The sequence below is a fragment of the Phoenix dactylifera genome, chromosome 11, assembly GCF_051530095.1.
Source record: "Phoenix dactylifera cultivar Ajwa chromosome 11, Ajwa_hap1_PhDact_Kaust_v1.1, whole genome shotgun sequence".
Taxonomy (NCBI): Eukaryota; Viridiplantae; Streptophyta; class Magnoliopsida; order Arecales; family Arecaceae; genus Phoenix; species Phoenix dactylifera.
Window position 1 is genome coordinate 28,452,966 of NC_143200.1, and position 24,076 is coordinate 28,477,041.

General features: G+C 38.1%; 1 protein-coding gene across 3 annotated transcripts; it reads right to left on the bottom strand.

The window, feature by feature from the left end:
- Positions 1-1,251: 1,251 nt before the first annotated feature.
- On the bottom strand, positions 1,252-20,420 carry LOC103710457 (ubiquitin receptor RAD23b-like). Of its 3 annotated transcripts, none has more exons than XM_008796164.6 (13): positions 20,032-20,420; positions 14,599-14,760; positions 11,827-11,868; positions 11,665-11,729; positions 11,453-11,497; positions 6,839-7,013; positions 6,592-6,747; positions 6,447-6,512; positions 5,002-5,049; positions 4,809-4,918; positions 3,904-3,982; positions 3,705-3,820; positions 1,252-1,655 (listed from the first exon to the last, which is right to left on the bottom strand). In XM_008796164.6, exons 1-12 carry the CDS (start codon positions 20,095-20,097, stop codon positions 3,707-3,709), a joined length of 1,128 nt encoding a protein of 375 aa, XP_008794386.4. In that variant the 5' UTR covers positions 20,098-20,420; the 3' UTR covers positions 1,252-1,655; positions 3,705-3,706. The 3 variants fall into 3 exon arrangements, with proteins under 3 accessions (XP_008794386.4, XP_088563822.2, XP_008794387.4); XM_088707696.2 differs by having other exon boundaries at positions 18,547-20,276; XM_008796165.4 differs by having other exon boundaries at positions 1,513-1,650; positions 20,032-20,248.
- Positions 20,421-24,076: the final 3,656 nt, after the last annotated feature.

Sequence of the window (24,076 nt, forward strand, 5' to 3'; positions counted from 1 at the left end):
TTCCCAGGTCCTGGCGGTGTTGTATTTTGTTTTGGGAAGTGCAAATTTCCTGTTGAAATTTCAATTCTTCAGTGTATAGTTGTATTCAAGCTGATTTATATACCATTCAGAGTGAGCTCACAAAGAGAATATGATATGAGCATATACCTGTATTGAGGATGTTTGGAAGTAATTGTAAAGTGTAGAACATCCAGTCTCATAGAAATTGAATATTTTTGTGATTTTTATTTTATTTTTTCTCTAAGATGGCAAGTCAAAAATACAGAAAGGGGTTATGATGCCGTATGTACATCAAACCTGTAAGCTCGTGACTTGCAGTTTAGGCCCGCTCTGGGCCAAAACATTAGTTTGCTTCCAGGGGCCTGTCTGTAATTCACTGTGGACTTTGGGAACTGTAGAGCACTGCTTTGCAGCTTCGAAACGCACTGCTGAATAGCCGAGCCGAACAAGAATTGCATAAACCATGCCCATGCTTGTGACATGCTACTCTGCCCTTGATTGTTTCCTTCATCAATAGTTTGTCTTAGAAAGAACACAGTAGATCGGAATCTGGTAACTTATCAACTACGTGGTTTGGGAACTTGAGCATTATGCTGAGTCTTCATCTATCATGTGCGGTAATCAGGCAGCAGATCATGAGACGTGTTAGGAATTATCTGGCTGTTTTCTTGTCGATAAAGCGCTCAGCATGCTCTTCTGGTATGCGACCTGCTTCACTCTGCTGATGGATTCTTAATATGATTCCGACGGGATCGTCAGAACGAGTGCCGACCCAGACCCTGTTACGATGCTTCTTTTAACTTCTCTATCCATCATTTTCCTGTCTAATCACACTTCTACAGGATCATCAGCGTCGAGCTCTTGGTCATACAGTCAGAACAGACCATCTGGATTATTATACGGACACCAACACATTGGCTCTACTTGTTAGTATATTACGTAACATGAAATTTGTTTTAATGCCTCGCTGTCAGACAATAAATGCACCGAAACCAAATACACAAAACCACTTCACTGACAAAACCTTCAGCCCTCTACCACACACAAAGCTGAGCTCCGAGTACTTATTCATGGACCCAAAAGTTACCAAATCATCCCAATACTGCCTTATCTCCGCCCTTGTTGCATTGCTTTTCTTTGTCTCTCTCTTTCCTTCCTCTCCTTTGCAACTCCCCAAAGGATTTCTAACTTGGACATCTGCAATACCCAAGCTTACAAGCATCGTAGGCATATCAACAAACTCCCTTACTATACCAAAAAAAAACTCCTTTAATAAATAAGTATCAATTAAAGACAATCCACATAAATCTTTTTCTCCCAGATCTCAATCTATACGCTCCCCATGTTACATCCCAATTGCAGAATAGAAAATCAAATAACCTGAGAAAAATGGCGGACAATTGGATTAAAGAAGCTGCAACTATGAAGTTATGAGATAACAATATAGAGACTATTTAAAAGCAATGTTGCTAAATCCCATCCGCTATCATTTAATCATTGGGCATTCACGAGATGGATAGTTGGCCCATGGAAACAACTCGGACTCCATTGCCATCATCAGAAATGCATAATGACCCATCTTCAAGGTACTGCAACAAAGTTATGCCAATCTTCCAGGAATATAGTTCAAATCCATTGATGGTCTTCCAGCTAACCTGATAGAAAGCATCTGTTATTTGTCAATGCAGAAAATCTTTCACGACAATAAATATTGGTAACATTCAAGTCTAGCCAGCCCACACAATATGTTGAAGCGTCTTTAACATAGACAGCATTCTCCGTGAAAATAGGTCTAAATCAGTGTTGAGTTCCACCCGAGACTACAAAAACAGAATATTTTGGTTTCAGCCAGAAGCTATGTTACCCAGACACTCCATGTTCAAATTGGCCGTTTGATTGTCAGCATTTCTAGACACAGCAGGACATGACACAACATGGATGGATGCTCCATACTGATGTCAACAAAAAAAATGTCTGACATTTGGCACTTTTTATGAGGTGTCATGCTGGGAACTCTTAGTTTTAAATGTCAGGCACTTTCAATGTAGAGCCCTAAAGTTTTATTTGAACATTTTAAGTTATCATTTTAAGCAAGGTTTTAAACACCAGCAGGACTGCAGGGCATCCCATTATCCCGAGTGTCAAGATTGGGCACCGTCCAGAACCAAGAAATAGATCAGGATGGGATGAAACATCCATCTTGGGTGTCAGGAAGTGGGGCATCCGTTCCATGGAAAAACCAAGACGGCCCCATGCATGGTACTTGAAACCTTGATTTTAAGTATCTCAAGACATCTTCAATGAACAACACAAAATACATTTATACATGATACATGTACATGATGGATACATACATATGCCGTGTCCGCATGCCTAGACATTTGTAGGTTGCCGTGTGACACTCGGACACTTGCACCCATGCCAGGTTCAAGGTAACGCATGCCAGGGGCAATCCAAACCATTGGCTTATGGTGAGTTTCGGCCAAGATTGGCTTATGGTATCAAATCATTGTACATACATTTTTATGCTAATTTCTTTATCATTACTTCGTTTCCTTAAACATCAGAAAGAATTTTCTCTATACTAAATTTAAAATTCTAAGCTTTGTTACAGATTTGGAAGCATTAGAAAAATATGTTCCCAAAAGATTGAAAGAAAAGTAATTTTTTAAATAGGTCACTGTTCGACTATATAAAACTTGGTTCTATAGGTGTTAAATGTATCAAGATCCGCAGTACCGGAATTAGCACTCGTGCTAGTAGGCCGGTGGTATAGTATGGTATGATATCGTGCCGTCCGGCCCACTGCAAAGCGAAAGAGGAAAACCAGAGGGGGAGAGGGAGAAAGAGAGAGGAAAAGAGGGGGGGAGGGAAGGAGGGAGGGAGAGAGAAATGTCCCTCCCCCCTCTCTCTCCCTTCCCCTCTCCTTCTCCCCCTCCCTCTCTGTCATTGGTTTCCTGTTTTGCTTGCCAGAATTGTTCCAGTTCGCTGCTGGTATAGATCGGCACGCCCCAAACCAAGTGGTTCGGGACAGTTCCGCATACTCTACATTGCCATCCATGTTACACAGAAACGATGATTCTATAAAAAAAAAAAACAGAGTGAGGTCTCATGCCAAAACAATATAAATATAATTTCCATGGTATTTTAATTTATTTTTTGACTTATTTTTCTCTATTTTTCATCTAATTTTATGGTTTTTAATTTTTGAATAAGTTTGAATTGAAACTGCTAAAATTGGGGAAAAAGCCACCAAGACCGCCAATATTAGCAAAACCAAAATCCAATTTATTCAGTCAAGACCAAACCAAGTTTTCCCAATCTTGGTTTAAACATAGTTGTTCTGCTCGGATGGCTATCTTAGAAGCAAACTAGAGGTCCTTCAGATCAATCCAGCTTACCATCAGGAAAAAACCATAAAGAGAACCCAGCCCCATGAGTTTTAGAGAAGAATACCTTCTGTGTGTCATTTTAGGAATTGATTTGCTAGTTCTTAAAAATAAATAAATAAACATATAGCCTAGACACTTGCTTCATTCTTTGTTTCTTTATACATGTGAAGTTATATTGAAGTTCTCGTGGTCCAATAAAGCAGAATGCTCAGATATAGGAGCACATTAGTCATGCACAGCAGAAAATAGGTTGGTCACATGAAGCAAACTGATCATAGGATGGAAACAACAATGTGATACTCTAGGAGATACCTTTACTCTTCATCACCTGCATGTTCTAGTAAATAATTTACAGCCAACTCCTCATTCCTGTCACAAGCTAAGAATGCTTCTATGACACGTGCCCGATCGAAGCCCATTGCTTCAATCTATAAGAATTTCAGCTTATTAAACTCAGTATATAATATCAAAATGAGAGTCAGGGTACATTAAAAGATAAAGAGAGACATACTCGTGCAATTGCCTCTTGCTCAGCAGGTGTAACGCTGATGGTGTGGGGCATCTCCTGCTCAGGCTGATCGAATAGATCCCTGGAAAAATTACAATTATCATGTATTTTTGTACATATTTCCAAATATGATGAATCCCAAGGAAGAAAGGAAATGGCCAGATAACACTACAATTTAATTGCATTAGGACAAGAATATATCCAAAACTCAGTAACCTAGTTTGGACAAGACAGCACAAGAAAACAGAACATGAAAGAAGCAAAAACCAGTTACATTCACAAGCCATAAAAACCCAGGGTGCAAGTGAAAGTTATAAAATAAGATTATTAATATTTCGTACAAAATCTTAATCGACATAGATTAATTATAAAAGGGAAAAAAACAAATCAGTAAAGAAAAAGCAAGGGTGAAGTTAATTCCATGGTCAGAGGAAGAGATGTCAAAGGGATTCATATATAGCCTCTACTATGTTCTAATACATCTGGAAGTCATGTTGGTCTTTGGACATGTCTTCTAAATTAACAAAAAGAAATGGAACATTGACATAAGAAACGGGTAAGGCATGTTTTTTTTAAATTTAAATTTGTATAAGATATTAACAAAGAAGTTGGGCATGGAAATTAAATATGATGAATTTTTACCGCACCTCTCTCTCTCTCTCTCTCTCTCACACACACACACACACACAAACACACACACACACACACAATAAAAAGAAAAGAGGAATGCACAAGTCAAAACTGGTGCGATTAAGCTGACCGCAAAGAGTAAACATTGAATTTTTATGACCTTAGGTCAAGCCATTACTCTTATTACGACCAAACATGACTTGATTTTCAAAATAGTAATACATAAAACTATTGAATTTTCCAAACAAGCCCACAAATGATGAATGTGGAAAATTTACCCCTCAATATCTTCAACAGGTTCATTTATTAACTGGAGAAACTCGGCATGATGCTCTTGGATTAACCTTAGAAGTTGAGGGTTCTGCTTACTGAGCTCTTGAAGCATGGGCTACAACAAGAACAACACTTCAATGTACTGCTTCTGATACAGGAAAAAGCAGCTTAATACATCAACAGAAAGAGAATACTAACCTGTAATATTTGTGGATTTGCTTGAACCATCGCACGCAATGCTTGGAACTAGCAGATTAGGGAAAAATATGATTGCATGCAGCTCAGTTTTCAACAGTCAGTACAAAACAAATCAACTACTATATATGGATGACAATGTATTGGATTCACCTTTCTGAACAAAGTAATAAATTAAGCAAACATTTAAAAGATATGCTTAAACTCAGAGAACAGGTCTCAAATAATGTTCTCGACCTTTAGGAGATGCTCATACATATGGCTACCATGTGCACGGGGTATCCATGTATTTTGGATATGTCTGAATGTATGTTAAAAGGGTACCTGCATCTTTATTGAGTATATCAAGTACATGATATCAAATTCCACTAAATATATGGGATTTCCATCATCCTCTATGCTGTCCCTGATCTCTCCAACTTCTCCCTCTACCTCACATCCAAAAAGAAACTGAGGAGCTTAAGTACTCCAACTCATGTACATAATATCATACAGATAGGGTAGCCCGGCATCCAAAATCTCCCTTGGTTGGTGAAAAGAAATGAACCAGATAAATAAAGGCATATGCACAATATGACATGCACAAACATTGATAACAACTTCAAGATAAACAAACAGCACATCTGGACCGGCAATTCATAGAGTCCACATTCAAAAAAAAGGATCCTCGAGGCGTATATCCTTCAATAGTACCCAGAGAATTGTCAAATATTATACTGTGAACCCAGGACTGGCATTCAGTCGATTCATTGTTTTTGTATCACTAATCATATTTCAAATTAATTGTTTTATCTCACTAAGAGTTATATTTCAATTCACTGTTGTTTTATCACTAAGAGTTATAGTTCAAACTTGAAAGGCTTGGTATCATCATGTAACCAAAGACTAATTCAGCCATAGCTAGCAGAAGTGTGATTCTCAAATATCACATGTATCCAAATATAATAAGGTTCTGCATGCTTAGAATTGCTACTGCTAGTGGACAGTCCAAGACGACTGACAAACTTCTTTGGAATGAGAGGGAAGTCATGTTGGAAAGAGAATAAAAGAAACCACCACAAATGAACGAGTGCTGGGCGAAAAATAATAATGCATCTCTTTAGCTGCCCATTCCACTGAAAAGTCAAAGGCCCTAAGTCTACTTTTAAGATTCCTTGTGAATAACATAAATAAAATATAGTTTTGGATCACATTTAAGTGCCAAAACATGTTAGCTATTCTGTTTCTTCAAGATGATTGCTGAGAGAAAGAGACAAATTCATACAAATACATATACTTGTGCAGGTATGTATGCGTATGTGTGCGTGTAGAAAATGATTTATCATATTATCTTGCATTATTACCTATTCTAATTGTCTATATGAATGGATTAGCAAATACAAATGAAACAGATTATGTTTTTTAGCAAGAATATAATTAAGATATAATGTGGGATTTGAATGGCATACCTGTCGATTATGTCTCAGAAAATCCAAAGATCCATCCCCAGCAACTGCACCGACACTTGGAGTCCCCTATTATATATGAATTCATTCAGCTAAAAGTTTAAGTGCTTGAGAAGGGCAAGGGAAACATGATACACGAAAAATTGACCTGCGGAAACATATCTAAAGGTGCAGAATTTGGTATCGCAGATAGTGGTGAGGCCTGAGCTGTAGTTGTCTCAGTCGTGTTTGCCCCCTGACCAGATGCTTGATCTGACGAAATGTTACCAACTGGAACAGCAACTTCTGCCGTAGCAGGAATACCCTGACATAAGCGATGCAAAATATCATCTCTATCATCCTACAATTGTTCCCTAATCGCATCCAAAAGTACTAAAAGAATTTTTATTACACACAGAATATAAATATTCCACAGCACGCTCTGGGTTGTTGTAAGCAGCACGAAGTGCATGCACAACAGTATTTTTGTCCCAGCTCCCACCACCCATATCCATCAATTGCTGAACCACTGGCTCCATATCAGTCCCTGCAACTAAGTTGGATGCAGCTTGACCATAAGCATCAGCAGTCCTGAAATGAAGAAGCACAAACTCTAGGATTTGTACAACTAAAAATCCAACCAGCATCTAATAATGTACACATTGACCGTTATCATAAAAGCCTACCCAAAAAAGGGAAAAAATAACAATCATAAATGCTATAATTTCAGTAGATATTATTGCATATCCTCGTGGAGTAATATTATAGAGAAAGCAATTAGTGGATGTTTTTAAGGCAAAAACTGATAATGTGCTAATAGAAATAAGATAACAATAATGAAAAGTGAGTTTTCGCCATAAGTTGCTCTTCTAAATCAGTCAACATTTAAATCATGGCATCCAATAATTATGTGATTTTACATGTTCTTGAAAACCAAGTTGCCTTAATTCACTTTAAAAATTAAAAATCTTCAAAAGCATGTAAATGGTAACTCTTTTTTAAAAGTATAATTTCAAATATCAAAAAATTTCCTTTCATTCTACCGTAACCTCTCCATTGTCTCCCTAGACAACCAAGTATGTATTAAATAAACTCAATTTTCAATTGCTAAAATATTTAAAATTCGAGAAATGCAAGAAAGCATGTGATGCAGGACAGGTGATTTAGGGAAGAAAATAAGAAGGGAAAGGAGGAGAGAGGAGTTCTGGAGTCCACCAGATGCCAAAGCAACGTTTTTTTCATTAAAATACTCTCCCTAAAACAGGAGACATGGGGGTTCCATATATAGCCCCCTATGCAACTACCCATGATCCCCACAAATGATCATGTAACTACCCATGATCCAACAACATCATGGTTCACTACAATAGCTAAATACAGTCATAACAAGCCAGCAACTAACAAAAGACGAAAATACATAAAAAATAAAAAAGAAAATACACAAGAAAATAAAGCTAGGGTGGCTAAAGTGCTATGCACGCCGGCGACGCCTATACACATGTTGGAAACGGTGGTCTGTGTCCCCACCAACTCCCCTCAGCTGAGAAGAGTTCGCCTCTGGCAAAACGGATGTCTGGTAATGCTCCAACAGGTCTGAAGCAAGTCGCTGAAGCTCATCTCTGCTGATCCAGATATCATCTGACGGAGGTCGACCATGCCATCTGATTAGATATTGCTGATAACCACCGTTCTGCGTACTAACAATCTGATCGTCCAAAATCTGTTCCACTGTGTCTGTGATCTGTGGAGAAAAAGGTACAGGAGGCAAGGCAGGAGCAGGAGATATGTTCTCAAAATTGGATGTGGGGTCAGTGTCAGGCTCATTGAATGGGTCTGCAGGAATAGTTGTCGGACCTCGGTAGGCAACTAAATCTTCTACATTAAAAACTGGATTAATCCCAAAATCACTTGGAATATCCACCACATATGCATTAAATCCAACCCGTTTCAGAATTTTGTATGGACCCATACTTCGGGCGTGCAATTTCCTAACGGCTCCTGGTCGAAACCGTTCAGGTCTGATTCTGATCATTACATCATCACCCACTCGAAATTCTTGATAACGTCGACGTAAGTCAACGACCATTTTATATCTCGCATTATTGTTTTCAATTTTCTTATTAATCTCTTTATGTAAATTTTGCATATGTTGCGCAAAGGACTCAGCGGTCTCAAAGATTCGATTGTTAGGTACTACTGGGATTAGATCAACAGGTTTTCGCGGAACATAACCTAAGACAATTTCGAAAGGGCTCAAACCAGAGGTCCTATTCACAGAGCTATTGTATGCGAATTCAGCTGTGGATAGGAGATCCCAATTACCCGGGTGGTCACCCACTAAACATCGTAGAAGGTTTCCTAGGCTGCAGTTGACCACCTCAGTTTGTCCATCTATCTAAGGATGATAGGCTGTGGAATATTTAAGCCTTGTACCCCTAAAATTCCAGAGGGTCTTCCAAAAATAACTAACAAATTTGACATCTCTATCAGTCACTATCGATTTTGGAAGCCCGTGGAGCTTAACGACCTCATCAAAGATGATCCTCGCAACTTTGGAGGCGTCAGAAGTTTTGGAAGCGGGCAGAAAATGTGCCATCTTAGAGAACCGATCCACTACCACGAGAATGGAATCATGCTTACTTCTAGTCTTTGGCAATCCTAGCACAAAATTCATACTAATGTCCTGCCAAGGACGATCTGGGACAGGAAGGGGGTATATAAGCCAGTGTTTTGTTTGCGTTGTTTGGATAAGTGACAAGTACGACACTGACTAACAATTTTCGCAACATCCCGTTTTAAACTAGGCCAATAAAATCTTTGTTCGATCATATCAATGGTCTTATTTCTACCAAAATGGCCAGCTATTCCTCCCGCATGGAGTTCCCAAACAAGAAAATCTCTAAGGGATGTTTGAGGGATACACAGCTTGTTTCCTCGGAACAGGAAAGCATCAACTACAAGGTAGTCACTATTGTCCCTGGTGTGACCTTCTAACACACTAGCATAGATCTCAGCGAAATCTGGACAAGTTGCATAATCGGCAATCATACGATCAAATCCAGTAACCTTTATGCTTACTGACAAAAGTAACGCTACACGTCGGCTTAAGGCATCAGCTGCCTTGTTGTCAATTCCTGCTTTATGACATAACACGAAGGTGTATTCTTGAAGAAATTCAGCCCACTTTCCATGTCGTGAACTCAATCGTTTCTGGAAATTCAAGTACCTCAAAGCTTCATGATCGGAATATAATACGAACTCTTGAGGTAACAAATAATGACGCCAGTGACGCAGCGCTTAGACAACTGCGTAAAATTCTTTGTCATAGGTGGAATATTTCCGTTTGATACCAGTTGTCAGGATCAAGCGCTACCATTACACCAAAACCGACCGGTGTTAGTGAAGGCGCAACTCTATTTCCTTAAACCCCACCAAAGGCAGCGCCACGAGTCGACTCCGACCAGGCCTCGCCCACCCCGGACTCCGACCTGACCTCGCCCACCCCGGACTCCGACCTGACCTCGCCATGGGTTCAGGGACCCTCGGGTATAACCCACCTACTAACCAAGCCATCGCCATTGGCAGGCGGCAGGACATGCTGACGGTGACCCTCCCTGTGCTGCTCAGGGACCCAGCAAGGTATGGCCCGCACAGCGGCAGAATATGTCCAACATTCCCCCCCCCCCAACGCGATGCCTGGGTTTCGAATTCGAGACCTCTGGCTCTGAAACTAAACTAATGCGGGACAGGTGATTTCGGGAAGAAAATAAGAAGGAAAAGGAGGAGAGAGGAGTTCTAGAGTCCACCAGATGCCAAAGCAACGTTTTTTTCATTAAAATACTCTCCCTAAAACAGGAGACATGGGGGTTCCATATATAGCCCCCTATGCAATTACCCATGATCCCCACAAATGATCATGTAACTACCCATAATCCAACAACATCATGGTTCGCTACAATAGCTAAATACAGTTATAACAAGCCAGTAACTAACAAAAGACGAAAATACATAATAAATAAAAACGAAAATACACAAGAAAATAAAACTAGGGCGGCCAAAGTGCTATGCACGCCGGCGACGCCTATACACATGCTGGAAACGGTAGTCTGTGTCCCCACCAGCATGTTTCTTTTTTTCTTTTATTAATAAAGAACTTGCAATTGCTACTTTAACCTAAGTGCTTCTAAACTTAGGAGCATGGACTGTCATACTGCCCTGAACCACCTGGTACGGGACATACCATGCTGTATCGGCTCGAAACCAGTACGAAACTCATGTTCAGGCTCGAAACTCATGTTCAGGCCAATTCAGGTCCCATACCGTCCCATACTGCCCCGTACTAAAGCATATTGACCTGTATCGAGGTGTACCAAAGTAAAAGGTGAGAAAAAGGTTCGACGGCTATTTCAGTATAGGGTGCGTACCATACAAATTACCGAATCGGTAATGTTACCAGTACGGTACTCGGTATCAAGATTGCAAAGCTTGCTTAGGAGAAATATCTCCTTGGTAGTTTGAGCCCTCTTAAGTTTGACAAAAGCAAAATGTATAGTTTTTGCTATATAAGATAAGAACATGCAACACATGCAACACTAAGTGCAATGATTTTAATGCATTAGAAGGTCCTTAAGTAGAATATGAAACCTAAAAAATGAAATGAGAAATGTCAACTCCATAGGAAGCCATAGAATAGTAGACACTAGGATAAAGAACTCAAGTTCAACATCCTCAACAAATAAATAAAGTGAGGACCATGACTCATGCAAGTGCAGCTGATCAGCAAATAAAATGATATAGCAATATTTCCTCTTCATTATGATCACAAGCATAATCTCCAAAAGAAAATTTAGTAGTTAGATATAAAGTAAAGGAAGAACTGAATACGAGAACAAACACGAAAACTAAATGACTATATTTTTTGTAATTAATGCCAGCAATCTTTTGCGTAATTATGTCTTCTTTTGCAAGAGGAGAAAATCATAAAAAACCACAATAATCAAATGATTATTAACAAAAAAGAGAAGCCATACTCTGTTGTTGCTCTTTCGGTGCTAGTTGCAGGGTTTGTTGAGGCCCTGTAAAAGAAGCAGAGAAACATGAAGGACATTGATAAACACCAATAAGCCCCACCCCGATCAGTGGTGCCAGCTTTGTGAATTCTTTGGGATGAACAATATTGAAAAATATTAAAGAATGATAGGACAAGATGCAGCAGTAGCACATATGCTATATAGCAACTCACGGAGCTTGTGCAGGAGGGTTGCTAGAAGCAGGATGAGGAGCTGGAGCTGGAGCTGTAGCTGGAGGCTGTTTGAACAGATATTTGAATCACTAACACTAATGAAAAACTGCAGCATAGAAATTTACAATCAAGGGAGAACAACGATGATGGGATGAATATCACCTGAGCAGCAGACGAGGCTCCAGTTGAACCTGAAGTTTTGCTCTGAAGTGATGCCAACGCAACAAGTGAATAAAATTGAGGAATAAACACATAATAAAGGCTCACAACAAAAATGATAGAAGATAGCAATGCCATATTAGAAGGGATTAAAGAAGGGTCTGCCATTTATAAATCTTTCATAAGCAGTTCTACCCATGTGTAATGAACTAAACACAAGGTTGACATAAACTATTAAGTGGAAGACATTTCTCAATTTGTGTAAGGAGGTTTTAGTACAATGAAGTGCATCGTACAGAAACTAAGAACACTACAATGTCTATATAGGCAAGAATTGTGCGAAAAAATTGTGAAGATTTGTTTGTCCTAAAGAACACTTATTTTGCAAAGAGTGAAGAACCCAACTGATGGATGCCCATAAGGTCTCCTAGTGTCAAGCACACCAGATAATTCCCAGCATTCTTGTTAATGTTATTTTAAAGGAATTCAATTCTTTTAAGGCTAATCACCTTCTTTTAATTTTCTGGACAAGTAGAGTTATGAAGGTTTCTACCATAATATCCTTAAGAACCCTAAGCATCTACGCCCTCAAACACTTACAGTACATGAAGAAGTCAAAACAATCATGTCCTCGAGAGGTCAAAAAATATATCATAAACGTAAGGACAGTTAAACTGAGAAGTCATCTCAAGGTGTTATCATGCATGCTTTAGCAACCAATAAAGTACGCATGCATAATACTCTACATCATGAAAAGTACAAGTTGCAGACAAAGAATGGCTGGAAATTTGGTTATAGCAGGAACATAGTATAGGACTGTAAGTGCAACAAAAGAAATCCAAAAGTTGAAGTGATTGAGGACAAAAGTTCAAACGCACTGAGATGGCATGTGCAAGTCACAAATTGAGAAAGCCCACATAATAAGAGGGGCTCAAATTTGTGAAGGATTGAGAAAAAAAAGGAGCCTTTTGTTTTAACTTTTAATATTAACTTTTCATATTATTAAAACTTTAGGGAACCAGAATGGGCAAAATTCTTGAACAGGGGCATTGACAGGAAAATACATATAGTTTTCTTTTCTTTTCTGTAGGTAATATTCCATGATTTCTCACTGGTCCTAGGAATGAATTTTCCCAATGGAGCGGTAACCTACCCCTGAATACTTATGACCATTACCTTTTAAAATGGAACTGCAAAATTTCAGATACTGTTTCAGATATAAATAAACTAATCTGTTTTAGGTTCCATTGCTGGTGAACCTGAGTCCATGCTACAGGCTCTAAGATTGATATATTAAAAACTCGCCCTTCAAATATCTAAGCTTAATTAGAAAAACATTATGCCAACCATATTTCAGAACAAATGAACCTCTTAAAGGCCATGGCACTCCCCCTCAAGTACCAACTTTGACAGGAGTCAATTCAAATACAGAGAGTAACAAAATCAAAGGTATGCTTGAAAAAAAATAAGAAATCTTAACGTAACCATCTATCTTGGTTATTTCAATTTCTTTCTTTTTGCAATCCTTTTTCTCGTTATATTTCCACATTGCAAGCAAAATTTGCATTTTTTCCTTGTAAAAGCCAAAATATGATTCTAAGTTAGGTCAAGCATTAACTTTCCTCCTTGGTTTTATTAACCTTTGCCTATATATCAAATAGTAGGTAGTAAAGTTCTGTTCTTCCTACAAAAGAAAAAGGCTTCATGGTTCAGGATCCACCAAGTTTGACCTTACGAAAATTTTAATGTTTTAGTGTAAATACAAATGAACTATTAGTGTTCCTCCTAAGCTATTTTTGTAATACCATGCAAAAAAGTAAGTTTTGGGATGTATTTTGTCAAAATGGAAAGATGAAATTTTAAATATTTTCTTAGCAGATTGCAGTTTAATAGGTTTTTGAATATGAGAATAGACCAACAAACTCATCAAGCCAGATGCCTGTACCACCTTTTACAATGGTGCCAATAAAAAGTATCCATCATCCTCATGATGTCAGCTAATGATTCTCCTTTTGCACTCACTAAATCTACAAGCATAGACATTTCCAACCTTAGAAAGGATGGCTTTGATCCAATTGTTGGTAGTACGTTCATAATTAGAGCACTGAATAATTTCTGTATGGATAATAAAAATAACAATTTGACGCATCTAATAATGTATTTCTTAAAGAAAAGGTTTCGTGAACTGATAAAATCAGTGCGGAGGATAAATATTATATCAAACAATTGCTTGCATTAATTTTGTGAAATGATGGAAATAGCCTGCAGCAACAATACAGGTATTACAGCATGCAATGAAGAGTGAGGGAGGGAAGGAGAAAAAAGATGCAGACTCATTGTAAGCACACATATAGATTACTAGTAGAATCATGTGGGTCAACTACATGACAAAAGCACCATTAAAATTTGAACCCGTAACCTCCTCCAACATGGAGGAGAGGTGTCACCACTGGTCGTAGCCCTTTTGCATATTAGCATAACTTTGTATCTTTTAAATTAGCATGTTGCTTGACAGAAACTGTAAATGATCCTCCTGGTAATTGACTAAAAGATCATAAAAGAGTAACATTCTAGAGTACAATTCCTTTCAATTATTGTAAGCAAAACACCAAGTCAATGTTTGTTTCACTAATCATTGCAGTCCTAGCATGCAACTTTAACATAGTTTGTGATGTTAAGAACTTAAAATACAAAGGAAAACAATTCAATGATAAGTGATTGCAGAAATATCATAGATTTTCTACAGAAAAAATATATAAATGAAAATTCAAATACCTTAGAAAGCATGACGACAAGAAATCCATCTTCACTAACTTTGTTCTCTTCCAATGTACTCTCATCTTTCAAGACCTTTCCATTGTGAATCAACAATTGCTGCCCCCATGGATAATTATCTTTTCCCTGTACCTCCTCAATATTCTTTTTCACGGCCATTATCTTTACATGGATAAAAACAATTAGCTAAAAACTTTCAGAAAGTAACACAGATAGTAAATAAAATTTAACAGTGTCAACATGACCACATTGTTCAGCCATTTGTTAAATGCACTGGAAAATGAGTTATCACTAGTAATAGTCAGGAAAATAAATGGGTCTAAGAGGCTATCAGCTGTGTAAGGATTGGCCTACAAAGGTCAATTCAGTACTTTGGCTGAATTCCAGATAGGTTATCCTTTAGAGCCTATGCTACATGAACTATTCAAGCTGCCTGAAAAATCTTATTTAGCTACATGCTGTGCTACTTGGACACTGAATCCAGCTACAAAAATCCATGTTGTATATTGTATCTGAGCTGGGTACATATTAAACACTTGAATACTTATGAATTTCTTTTGATTGCCACTTTTAAAGATTGGTGGAGTTGCACTCTTCCAAAAATAAGTTTGACCCTCTATCTTGAGGTTAGAAGTCAGTAGTTGTTCTCCTAGAGATTGATCGAAGATTTAAGTATTTAAAAAAATTTGTAAAATATTTTTTTTTATATATTCTTAAGTTAATTGGAAAGTTTGAATGAGAAACATGTATGACGATTAATGTTTTCCTTTTACTGTATAAACAAACAATATTTAAAGGTAAAAATATATATTTCAGTATTAAAATTATATTTTATCCTACACACCCCTGTATCACCCTTTTCCCTCCTTGTCGAGTCAGACACTTGGATATGCAACCAATCCAATTCTCATATCTGTGTCCATGCAACGCTGGCTATATCAAAGCAAAGCACAGCATTGGAAAGATAGCATATCACGAGGAATCCTAGTTCTATGCATTAGAAAATTCTATCCTTAGAATGAAAAAAACACTATTATGGATTTTTCATACTTCACTCAAATGCACAGAATGTCTGCACAGAATTCATAGTCTCAAAGGAAGTTCAATCAAGAATTTTGCTTTTACAAGTCCAGGAACTTCGACTTTAGTCTTCCTCAATGAAGATAGACATATACTGTTGCCAACCAGTGAAAATTAAGAAAGCTTCAATGCAATATCTTATGTATTCTTAACAACCTTTGAGGTATGTGTAAATCTTTTCATATGAAACAACAACTACATTTTAGAAATTAAAAGAAATCAAAGTCAAACTTTAAAATTTAACTTAGAAATCTCTTTTGAGAATTGCAAGTCATTTTCAAAAAGCAAGTTAACAAAATGTGATTCAAGCAGGTGAGAATTGCATACTCAAAGCTTTTTTTTGCCTTTCATGTTTGGGGTAGGGGCGTTGTCGGTAAAATATAACTAACCCAAAAAAAAACTATCAGATTCCACTATAAAAACAAAAATCTACCTTCACAAATTGCAGTTGTTTTAAGTGGCCATTCATCAAAAGGCCAACCAGCCACCAAGCAAATAGAGTTGTCTCCCCTCAAAAAATATAGTGTGAACTTGGAAAGAGTGGAAAAGAAGTGCATTTGGAAAGGCTATATGCTGAGTACAATGGTGTAATAGGTGGCTGCCTAGATGCTTTGACAACCCAACTGCCTAGGAACCTAGAGGTTTCTAGGCCTTTAGGCAGGATGACCATCCAAGCGCCTAGGGACCATCTTTGTCTTGAGCAGATGCTTCTTTTTATTAAAGCATTTGATTAAATAATTCTCTTTTTAAGTAAAAAAATATTTATTCCAACAGTAAAAAAAGTCAAGTCCATTTATATCATGTTATGTTAAATATCATTTAATGCTTGAACTATAGATTATTTTTTTCTTTTTAGATTAAGATTCATACTGCTTTTTAATAAAAACGAAAGAAGACTAATCACATACAATGACTTTTAGGATGACGGGATGTATCATTACCAATCAAGTATTTAGCCATCTATCCTTCCACTATAAAGACCTAGGAGCACTAAGCATGGAGCCAAGTCACCAACAACCAAGGCATACATTGGGTTAATGATCAACATGGATATGTCAAGGTGGAAATAACAGCTCTAGTTTCATTAATGATAGTGTCGGGATTGCTTTACATCCTAGAAGAGATTTTATCTAGAATCTAATGAAAAGGAAAGTAAAAGAATGTGCTACCACAATTTCTGCATCAGCAATTGAAGTCAATAACAATGACAAAGTAGTTTATTAGTTTCCTACTAGGGATTAAAGGAAACTAGAACCAAAAATATAGCTAAAGGCTTCACTTGCTTACAAATGGATGAGTACAGAAAAGAAATTAACATTCTTGGGTTGATTACTGTTGCTTGGTTGTGTAAAAGAGCAATTTTGTTTTCCTATTTTGATGGGAACAACATCCACAACCTCCTTAGCATCTAGACATAGTCCCATCATTCATAGGTTTCAAATGACCAAATCAACATCCAGACACATGTTGTAACCTTCAATCTATATAGCAATCGCCTTAGGTTTTATTAGGGCTGGACCAAAGATTGCTGAACCGAGCCGTACCAGCCGGTTCGGCCCGAACCGAGACAACCCGCTCTCCGACCGGGTCGGTTCTGCAATCGAAAACGGTTCCGGCTCCTAGGAGGCCGGAACTTGATTGGATGTGGCCGGAACCAACTCTGGCTGATATTTATTTTAGAAGAGATGTTGCTTGGGACGTGCTGAAGAAACAGACAAACAGCACTTGCCATATAATCAGGATTCATGAGATTTTGAAAAAAGACAGGTAGTTAAAGAGACAACCAAACAATGCTTGTTATGGCTCAAGTGTCCCCACCTTGATGCAATTTGTGGATGCTAGTTAAAGAGACAATCATTGTTTGGTTATATAAATTGCTCAAAAGTGAAGCAATAAGTAGTATTAAGTACTAATTATTTATTAATTAACAATTCAACAAATATTCAATGTTTAGTCTTAATACCAAGAATCGAAAATGGCAAGTTATATAGATAAAAAGAAACCAGAAGAAATCAAGAGATACTGAGAGAAAAAAAAGAAAGGAGAGGAAGGGCATAGAGGAATGCAAATCAGGGCAGAAATTGATGGTCATGATTGTCCACAATATGCCCCTGGGACTGAAATTAATGCTGGCGATGTTGGTACTAGGGTTCCACAGTCAATGCTCAAGAATTGAAAGGTTGGCTCTTCGGACTGTCTATCAAAACTTTTTATTTTGGAGGGGGGTATTAAAATCTGAATCTAGATCACTGTCTGGAAGAATTTATAACTATCTAAATTTGTACCTGAATCCAACCTGATCCAAATTTGCACATTCGAATCTGAGTCAACCCAGACACAAAGTCAGTCCCGTAGTAGTTCCTAGTCAGCACTGGCTATCGGACATCTAGTAGCCTCTAATTTGTCTCAAATGATTTTGAAATAGAAAACAAAGATGATGTGGATGAATTACTTGCATGATATTTTATTCAATGGCAAAAATGAAATTCTTTAGACTTGGATTGCTACAAAAATGGTAGGCAAGCACTTTCTAAAATTTAACGGATGTATATTGTGAATTCAATTCATGAGATCAACAAATAATAGATTGAAGAAAAGCAGAATCTCACTATCCCATAATGCTTGAAGGTTCAGTCTGAGCATTTTCAAGTTGTTACATCCTGATAATGCATTCAAGTTACTTTTAATCAGAGAGCAGCGAAATGTATTGGTTGTCCCATAATAGTTTTTATAGACAATCAATTTATGATTGAATTTTTCAAAGTTGAATGTAAAGTCATAAGAGCTCAGCACTATTTTAAAAAGTGGTCTATGAAGCCACATATGCATATGGGACCTCCTGGAAGCCCCACACAGGTTCTAGGTTACCTTTCTATGTAGACAGACAGCATAACAGGAATCACATAGGCACCCATCTAAGCAGCCGCATACCGCTTAGGCACTATGAAATGCCTTGACCGTATGCAGAATACATCTGCTTTTTGAGATCTTCTAGCTAGGTATTTTGTTACCCCTTCATTTCTCATTGATCTTTGCATGCTTGCTCCCATACCCAGAGCTGCTCCAACATCTACTCCTATTATAGGTATCTGGTATTCAAGGTGAAAGAAGTTAATGAATTTACGAAATTAGATGGTTCATAACCATTGATGTAGGACATCATTGCCGTGAATTTGCAAGTTGATTTTCACATAGCTTTGGAAGAGGAAATAGAAGACCAAAAAAAGCCAGATTTGCGAATCTTTCATAAAAGGAAAAGGACAGCAAGAATTTACAGTTACTGATAGAAGTCTTCAGGTTGTAAGAAGAAATAAGAAGAGGGGATTAGGAGGTGCAAATAAGCTAGCAAGTAAATAAGGAAATTCTGGATGGGTAGAAAAGGTGAGGACCACAGGGTGTAGGATGTCAAGTGACTTGGATCATGAGCTAGATGTTGTGGATAAATCAGAAGGTACACAAAAAGCATGCAATGTGGAATAGAAAGTTTTCTTTTTTCATGGGGTGGGAAATTATATAAGTGGTGGGTTTGATGGGGATGATCATGAGATGATTCGGGAGGATGGAGAAATTTGGAACCATGTAGCATGGATAACTGGAAGAATTTCAACTATAACGGTCAACAAAGAATCAGGAATTGTGAGCACAGAATCAATCTGATACATCAAGATTGGTTTTGCAATTACATCAAAATCCCTGTCAGCTTACAAACTACTACAAAATTATTTATACGAATCATCTTCTTGCATCCACTTCAGTCATCTAGAAATTCTCGGAAACCTAAACAGTAAACATAATTCCGATGTCCCTCTATAACATCAACGCAAAATACACCTGTAAAACCTTCAACAGACAGAAACAACCTCCTATGAAACCCCTATTAAGTTCTAAACCAACGTCCTAAAACGAAAAAGAAAAAGAAAAACATGAAAAGAAAAGAACAAAGAAAAAAAAACAAGAAAAGGAAATGATTGGATTCCATCGACTACTAAATGACCAAATGTGCCTCCTTTGCCCCGAAAAGTTGTTTACTTTCGCGAGTCCCAAAATTTCCCAACAATTCGATGCAAACTGAATTCTTTTAAAATAATAAAAAGAATGTGGCTTTCAGCAATACTTCCTACCGTCAATAATCCAATCAAATAAACAAGAAAAATATATGCAAGAAAGAACCAATATACTCTCAAGAACTCAAAGCAAACCCCGCAAAAATAAAGAATTCCCAAAGAATAGGGCCTTCGAGTAATCATTGCAAGAACCCTGACGTCAATGATACAACCAGAGAACATAAGAGATTTTCAAGCAAGAGAGGTCAGGTAGACGAAGAAATCGGAGAGCAAAAGAGATCGAGTTCACCGTATCGCCGGGCTGAACCCGGATATCGAAGTGGCTCCCCTTCAACGTTTTCACAGTGAGCTTCATCTTTGGATGCGTCGAGAGGAGGAACGAGCCCCGATCGCAACCCTAGAAACAGAGAAGAGCACTGCGAAGAGGGCGAACCCTAGAAACAGAGGACAGAGAGAGAGAGAGAGAGCCAAGTGCGAGAACTTCCTTTAGATCGGAATATCGGGAGGGGGCGAGACGAAAAATGAAGGCCATCCATAGGGCCCTTCCTGCTGCTGCCGCGTGGGGAAAATATGTTGCACGTGCGGTGATCGTGACATTGGTGTGCCGGTGAGGCGACGCTGATGGCGTCCAAGGGGACGGCTTAATCAACGGACGCTGATGGCCTGGGCCTTCAGGTCATGTCATGTAGGATGCAGCGTGTGCATAGAAATACTTTGCCCTCCGATGTCACCCTGTTGGTCAATGGTCAAGATGAAAAGCTAGCACGTTAACCTATAGACTCAATAGCTAGAGTCACCACATGCATGCGACCCTTCATCTGGCTTGAGATAGATGGCTCTTTGGTTTCTAACGTTTGGTATGGTTCCATTGTCATGAGAGGAAATGATCCACAATATTCATCCAAAGAAAGAAAGAAAGATGACTCAAAAGATTAAAAAGTTATTAATATATCATTTTATTTTTAGAAATCAAATGAAATCAAAAAATTTTAACTAATAAAATTGAAACCTAATTATTTACATTTCGGTACAACAATATCATTTGTTACATGACAAATAAGTAGAGAAATATGTGATGTGTCAATATATCATCACATAAAAGGATCAGCTCACAACAAATTCAGACAAAATCCTGTACCAAGATCACAAAGTGTGACGGCCGAGCAAATTCATATGGATTGCATTCATACTGCTCTTATTAGTATCGCCCATTCTACGTTTCTCTGTCTTTGATCAAAATTATTTCAAAATTGTAACTGACCACTTTCAAGAATAACTTCTTTATTTACTGCGAGTATGCATACAAGTGACTTTGGTTGCTTGGCATTTCAGATAAGTGAATATGTACGACGTATGCATGTGGGTGTGTGACATGCATCACAATGATTATTCCCCTGTTACTATATTGGGGGATCTTTTTTTTTCATTTTTTTTTTTGCTGAAAAAAAAGGGGAAGGAGGGAGGACGGGACAAGTCCACCCCCGCATTGTAGCTTTCACTGGGTCCCTACCTCACCAGAAGAATGTTCAATGCAGGCAGAAATGATCGTGTGTTGGGCACTCCGGCCGGTTTTACTCATACCCTTCCCTCCTGTGAGCCCAGCTCAGTAACATTGGGAGACCTAACCGAGCACAAGATGGACGGACCAATACAAAGAAGAACGGTGGCTAAAGTAGTCACGGATGGGTCACAAAAGCAAAACACGTACTAATTAAAGTAAATTACGCTTTGTTGCTAGTGATATACGCGTCGCATTTGGATTTATACTTTGGCTCGAAGGATGCAGCTCATTCCTTTCCTTCCAAGCGTAAAGCCTTGTAGCATCTCACGTTTGGCTTCCAGTCAGCATGACGCCAAGTACTCCGACTACGTCGAGAAGGTATACAGAGGCTACTCCAATGTCTTTGTACAAGCCTTCCGACAGGGAGGTAAAAACTGGGTTTGTTCAGGGTGGTGGAAGGAATGTGCAACGCAAAAGAGAGTTCTAGGAGTTTGCTTTGGCCACCAAGTAACCAACCATTGGAGCACTTTGGTGTCATCTTTCTCCAATGGTGTCGCCAAGTAAGTCTTTTCTTGGTGAGCAAGAGAGAGAAGAGAGTAAGAAAGAGATGAAGAGGAGGGAGGAGGACGGCAAGACGGTCGCCGGAAGGCGGAGGGACGGGAGGGGCTGGCGGTGGGGCGTGCGGCGAGGGCTCGCACTGGGTTAGATTCTTGATGGGATCTGGGCCCGGCCGAGTTGAGCCTACTTTCGTGGGCCGGGTATTACGATGTTCCTCCATGTGCTTCCGTCTTCCAATGCCACCAAGATTAGGTATGGAATTCTTAGTGCAAGTGTTTTTTCTTTTTTTTGTTGTTGTTGTTGAAATAGAAGGGAGGCATAAAACCACCGGGATTTTATGGTGTTCTGCTATTAACCACTTCGTGATGGTGTGATTACGGAAAATTTTGCTTCTCAAATAGTTGCTGGAGGTGAGTTCTCTGATGTCTAAGAAGATAGGCCTGAAGATGATCGGTCAATATTGGGTGTTCGAAGGGCATCCTTAGCTACCTTGTGTAATCTCATTGATCTTCTTGTTTGCGGCGACCCCATTGATGTAAGCTATGTTACGTCTTCTCTTTGAACAATTTGAAATGCTCTCTTTATACCACGAAGGAGTGGCTCTCAAGTCTCAATCTATCAAATGAAGGACTTTGCAAAAAAAAAGAGAAAAAGATAGAAAGTATGACCAACGAAAAAATAGAGAAATACTTCGTATTTAGTTAGAGTTTTCAAAAAAAAAAAATAGAAAAGTAATTTTTTTATAAGAATAAGATTCTCATATTTTATGGAAAAGAGAAATCTATATGAGATATGGAAAAGTCCAATTCTCACCAGTTGAAAATTTTGGTAATTTTTTTCCAAAAAAATTATTAAATTTTTAGATAGAATAGGGTAAGATATTTTCTTTTATTAAGGGCATCACAATTATTTAATATAATTTTCTTAGAAAAATATATGCTCATCCAAAAATAAGACATTATGGAATATGCCACTTTTTTATATTCAACCGAACATGCAAAAACTACTTTTTCGAGCATTATATATCTGAGCATGAATTTTTTTAAAAAATATTTCAGCGAGGAGAAATTCTTTCTATGGATCAAACGAGTTTAGAAACTTTTGCGAGTAAGACCAAGGCAGCAGTGTGGAGAAGGTTGCACCTAATAGGAAGTTTGGGAGGGCACGAGCAAAGGCTTCCTCAAGGGAAGATAGATAGATGGAGAGCTTCTCTCTTATTTTATTTTTTGAGCAACAGCAAGTAATGTCTTGTCATTAGAAATTAGAGTGTTTCCGCAATCCAAACCAAATGCATGATTCCAGGATACTGAATTTAGCTTCTTTTCATAATATAAATATCTCTTAAGTTTTTTAACATATTTTCCTCCAGAACATTGGAATATCTTAGGTGTTGCTGTTGGAATAGATGAACAAGCATTTAATTTCTGGGATGGCTTGATTTTAAAGAAGATCAATGTCATCCACTACGGTTTAAGCGAACAACCTTCACTAATTCCTCAATTGTTGAAGTGTATATGGCACAACTGTTTTCGAGCAATGCAACAATACAGTCCAACTACGAAGATTAAGTTCCTTATAATGTCATTAACTAAATTTTCAATTCATGATCAGTTTTATTGTAGATCATCTCTCCTTTATCGGTCCTCGGATACAAATTTAAACTGCTCTTGTTATTGGAGCTCACATCTCCATTAAAAATGGTTGCTGGACTCTTAGAATCACACGGTGGTGCCACTAAATTGTAGCCGACAGGGATGGAAAGGGTTGTGCCAATGTAGCCTGCTCGTCATCATTGTACTTCAATTGATTAAAGGGTTGACAATATCAAATTGTTTACAATTGGATATTTATAACAGGAAATTTATTTATTTATTTTGAAAGGATGGAACCAGATGAGGCCTTTTTTTTTTTTTTTTTTTTCTTTTTTTTGGTAAAAGCAGTAATTTATATAGCTCTAACGTAAGTACAACATGCCAAATCAACAGAAAATAAAGAGTACAATAAATAAGGAGTATTCCAAAAGAACTCCTCATAGTACCGAGCGACGAAAAAAGCAACCTAGTCTGCAGATTGGTTCGCCTCCCGAAAAACATGTGTTGTCTGTAGACCGCCCATCTTCCGAACTAGTCTACGGGACTCTCTAATGAGAGGAGGCCTTTTCTACTGATACAAGTTCTGCGTAGGATTTCGAGCATGCAACTTTCTCTTTTCAAATGGGTGCAACCTCTATTTATCTTCATGTATGGTGTTACTCAAGGTTAAGATTGCAAATTAA